We start from the raw sequence: 4,352 nt of genomic DNA, 5'->3' as shown, positions 1-4,352 counted from the left end.
TGCGGGGATGAGGGGGACGAGGGGGCGTGGGGGGCCGTGCACTTTAACGTTGCCAATCGGGTTTGTTCCAAACAGAGGTGACTCAACAGTGGCTTCTCGCATCGTGGGGGCTGTGACTGTAAATAACAAGCCTGCTGCTTATAATTAGAAAATAAATTTCAACACAAGTTTTATTTCATTGGGAGGGAGTGGGTGAAAGATGTTTTCCCTGTATTTTGGGGGGCGAATGAACGTGGGGGCTTACTGAAGCTTAAGCCCTCTTCACGTCCAGTCCTGCAAATGCTTTGTGAGCATGACTAATGGAGCGTTTCTGGGGGAAAAAAATGTCTTTGGATTAACATGGAATTGGGTTTGATAAGGTCTCAATTCAGGTAGAAAGAGTTTCCTTTGAATGAGGCGTTCTAGGAAGAGAAATTACCTCGATAACTCATTTAAAAAAGTGTTATTTAAAATAATCTAACTTCTCACTAACAATAATTTTGTAGCGTACATTTCTCTGCAGGAAAAAGAAATCTACAGAATATGGGGAATTTTTAAAAAGTGAATTAGTTTACCCAAAAACTATATACATGGGCCTGGTCGATCTGACTTATAAGCCTGAAGCTTTAAAATATGTATCTGGTGTATTTAAGTTTTCTACAGCTAATTAAAGTTAAAAAAAAAAAAATTCTATTAGTCTTAATCTCAGAAGCAGAGGGGAAAAAAAATCAGAACTTAGAATCTAGTCACAGCGCTGAGGGACACTGAGTCCCGATTCTGCTCCCACGGGTCTGGGAACAAGAACTGTGCAGCTGTTGGTGTCCGTTTAAACTGTGCCTTATCTCAGTAGCATGTCTCAGGTACGCTCTGGAGATGTTAACGTGCGTTTCGCACAGATTCTTCCGATTCTTTCGAAATAGTTAAGTCGTGTCCAGTTCCCACCCCGCCACCCTCCCACCCTGTGAGAGGGTGAGAGGTCAGGTCTGAGCGTCCCGGGAGGGGGAGTTTGGAGACGGACATCTGGTGGCATGAGCTGGAAGGAGGGGACGGGGCGCGGGGACGAGGGGGACGGTCCGAGCACAGAAGGCTCAGGAAGGCGTGAGAGGCCGCGTCCCGGTGCTTGCTCGGAAGCAGAATCTGAGACTCAGAGATGCCCAGAGTCGAGCTGACCTTCGAGGGTCCTTTCGGCTCCGAGACCCTCAGGTTTGACGCTGAGTCTTAGATTCCGCATCCGAGCGGTCTCGTTACCAATAGCTGCCGGCGGTGCTTCGTGCTGGCGGTCCCCAGTGCTTCGTGCTGGCGGTCCCCGGCGCCGCGTGCCCGAGGACTGCTCCGGGCCTGGCCGCTTACAGACGTGTAACCCCTGGAGGGTGAGGGAGCCGCGGAAACACTTCCTTGATCTGCACCTCGCTCTGGGAGCGTCTGAGAGACCCAGGAGTCCCCCGCCCAGGGCTCTGGACGGAGGGGGCTGTGGCGTGCCCGACGCGGTGACCTGCAGCAACACTATCTCTCCACACAGGGAGACGATGGGCGAGATGGAGTCGGCAGCGAAGGTCGCAAAGGCAAAAAAGTATGTACTTCCGACACGTCGCGTTTTTGAAGATTCCTCTCTCCGAAATTTTTTGCAACAGAATGATTTATTTTTCTCTTGATGACTCTATGGATAGATGTACTTTTCAGCTCAAGAATAATTTATTTCAGATGAATTTAAATTGGGAGTAAATTTTGAGCCATTTCTTTATCTTTTATAGGGAGAAAGAGGGTTCCCCGGATACCCAGGTCCCAAGGTAAACGTTGAGCCGTCACCACGGTTGGGGGCGGGGGACGGGGTCTGCTGCGTCCACGGGCTGTGAATCCGAATATCTGGGCTCTAGTCTTGGATGGGCCACTTATGACCCTGGGAAAGGCCTCGCCCTCTCTCTGATCCCCCCTCACCTGTCACATGGAGATGACAGTATACACTTGTCATGGTGCTTGTGAGGAGTAAATGAAAAGACACCTCAATAAAATACATCGTCAACCTTAAAACGCTGTGCTCTGTACGGTATCACCATTACGGGTTCAGTACGCGGGGACTGAGTCTGCGAAAGACAGAGGCACTGGGGCGACCAGCGGAAAAGGAAAGCACAGTTAGCCATTCGGCCGCCCTGGGGGGTGTGGCCAGATGCCCCAGGGACCTTCAGTGAGACCTCAATTCCCGAGCTGAATGTGCCACTGCCTGGCTCTCTTCCCAGGGTGTGTCCGGTGAGTCAGGAGCAGGTGGAGCTCCGGGACCCAAAGGCATCAGAGGCCGAAGGGTGAGTCTGACCTCGCTGTGGCTGTGGGTGTGGGTGGGAACGAGGCCAGGTGTGGGAGGGCGTTCGGTCAGCGACGCCTCCACGGCTTCTTTGAACATCATCCTCTTCACCTACAGCCTGGCCAGTGATCGTACGGGGTGGGAGAACAGGAGCCCCAAGCCATAGACCGATGTCCTCAAGACCCCCTGTGGCTGTGTCTGTGATGTACCCCTCATGACGAGGTCCCGAGAGCCCCTTCCTCTAACATATCTTGAGGGTCACTAGTTCGTGGTCCAGTCCCAGCATGGCACCACAGGGACTCGAGTCTCAGAATGAGTGATTTCGAGGTCTGTGTGGTCATACTTGGTCCTGCCGGACAGTGAGGCGACAGACATTCATGAGGCGTATGGAGTTCCCAGGGGCCTGGCCAGGCTCAGGGGTGAGCCGGGCGGACACCGCGTGCTCCCCGCCTCCCGCCGAGAATGGCTCCTTTTCCCTGAGCTACCCGTGATTCTGGGTGACTCTCTTCAGTGGTGGGTGCTCGCTCATCCTCCTAAGACTGCACCGAGTCTCGAAGTAGCAAATCGTGGTCTAGATACGGGTCAACGTTTCTAACAGTTGGTTTTAGCTTAAAACGTAGGTAAAATCACAGTACTACACTATCCTGTTAATTTGCTCAGCACGACTGTCAAACTAGATCATTTACGACTCGAGATGGAGTTTTAAACCTTGGATCGGTTATCCAGGCCAAATGGTGATCTAACTGTCAGCTCCTGAGCCCTTGTGCATCCACGGACAGTCTTAAAATGGCTCTTAGCAAGCACCTGACCCTCCAGAGCACGTGGCTGTGGGGAGACGCACATCAGATTCGTTAAGGCCACTTGTCCCTACACTTGTGTGTTGGGGACACAAGGTTCCAGCAAGTGAGGGATTTGTCGTGGGCACGGGGGTCGTGGGCTGGGACGACCTCCAGTGCCTTCTCCAGCTGCAAGAGCTGAGAATTTTCCTTCTTCTGCTATAACTGAACAATGCTCGTTCTGCCCTTCACAGGGAAATTCGGGACCTCCGGGGACGGTCGGACAGAAGGGAGACCCCGGTTACCCAGGACCATCCGTGAGTGTCCCGCCGGTCCTGAGCAAGCCTGCCAGGGGCCAGAAACTCCTTACCCGTGGTCCCCGAAACTCCAGCCCCCGCCCCCTCCCTCCCTCACGGCAGGGGGCTTCTACGTTTTTGTCATTATCGTTGTTATTTTTGACGTTTAAACCGCTTCCCTTCCGACGCTATGACGGAGAGAAGAGCTTTTGAGTTTCGGGGGAATGAGAAAGCGTTGAGGCGAGTTTCATGTGGAACCGTCTGGCCTGGGGCGTGTTGTGACCTTTGTCACCTCCCGTGTCAGGGCCTCGCCTGAGGCTCGTGTAGGAAACAAAAGGGAACTGTTTGAAACGCTCTTGGTGGCTTCGTGTGGAAGAATATAGTTATGTCAGACCTCGGTTTGGGGGGAACTTCCCTTGGTCTATGAACCCCCAAGGGAGCTACCGCTTCGTGGTTCAGAGCTTGCCGGCCGTCATCCCGCCTCCTGAGCGGCCCACGGGCGACTGCTGGACCGCCAGGCTGGACCGCCAGGCTGGACACGTGCTGGGACGAGACAGGGGCCGAGGGCGGCCAGGGTCACCCCTGGGGTGCCGTCAGCTGGGATGCAGTGGGCTTGATGCCGACAGGTAGCTGAGTGACACCTCGCTGCCCTCCTGCGAACAGGGTGGAGGACGTGCTCCCCTTTCTCTGAAGGTGGGGTGTCTGGTTTCGCATCCCTGGATTTGCGATGTGCCTCTGGGTTCTCAGGCTGTGAAGCTATTTACCTCGCAGGGGGAACGATTTGTCCTCAAATTCTTCTCGCTTTTGCTCTTTGACCGGTAAAGTTTGAGTGACAGGGAGATCCCGAAACGATGCAGATCAGCCGCGCTCGCCCCGTGCCCCGTCCTGTCTCTGTGGCTGCGTCAGCCTCTCCCTCTTGCTTTCCAGGGCCCCAAAGGCAACAGAGGCGACGCGGTCGATGTAAGTTGCACGCGTGCGGCGTGCCCCGGGGTCCTGCCCGCCCCC

The 4,352-nt window shown here is 54.3% G+C and overlaps 1 protein-coding gene across 1 annotated transcript in view; it reads left to right on the top strand.

Moving 5' to 3' along the window:
* Positions 1-4,352, top strand: part of COL6A3 (collagen type VI alpha 3 chain) — an 81,404-nt gene that overhangs the window by 53,609 nt on the left and 23,443 nt on the right. Inside the window, 5 exon segments of the mRNA XM_025045424.1 lie at positions 1,499-1,549; positions 1,731-1,766; positions 2,214-2,276; positions 3,306-3,368; positions 4,275-4,307. Coding sequence (XP_024901192.1) covers positions 1,499-1,549; positions 1,731-1,766; positions 2,214-2,276; positions 3,306-3,368; positions 4,275-4,307 — 246 coding nt within the window.

Source organism: Pteropus alecto, unplaced genomic scaffold (assembly GCF_000325575.1).
Source record: "Pteropus alecto unplaced genomic scaffold, ASM32557v1 scaffold143, whole genome shotgun sequence".
Lineage (NCBI taxonomy): Eukaryota > Metazoa > Chordata > Mammalia > Chiroptera > Pteropodidae > Pteropus > Pteropus alecto.
Note: the sequence above shows the minus strand (reverse complement) of the source record. Positions and strands in the feature narration are given on the sequence as shown.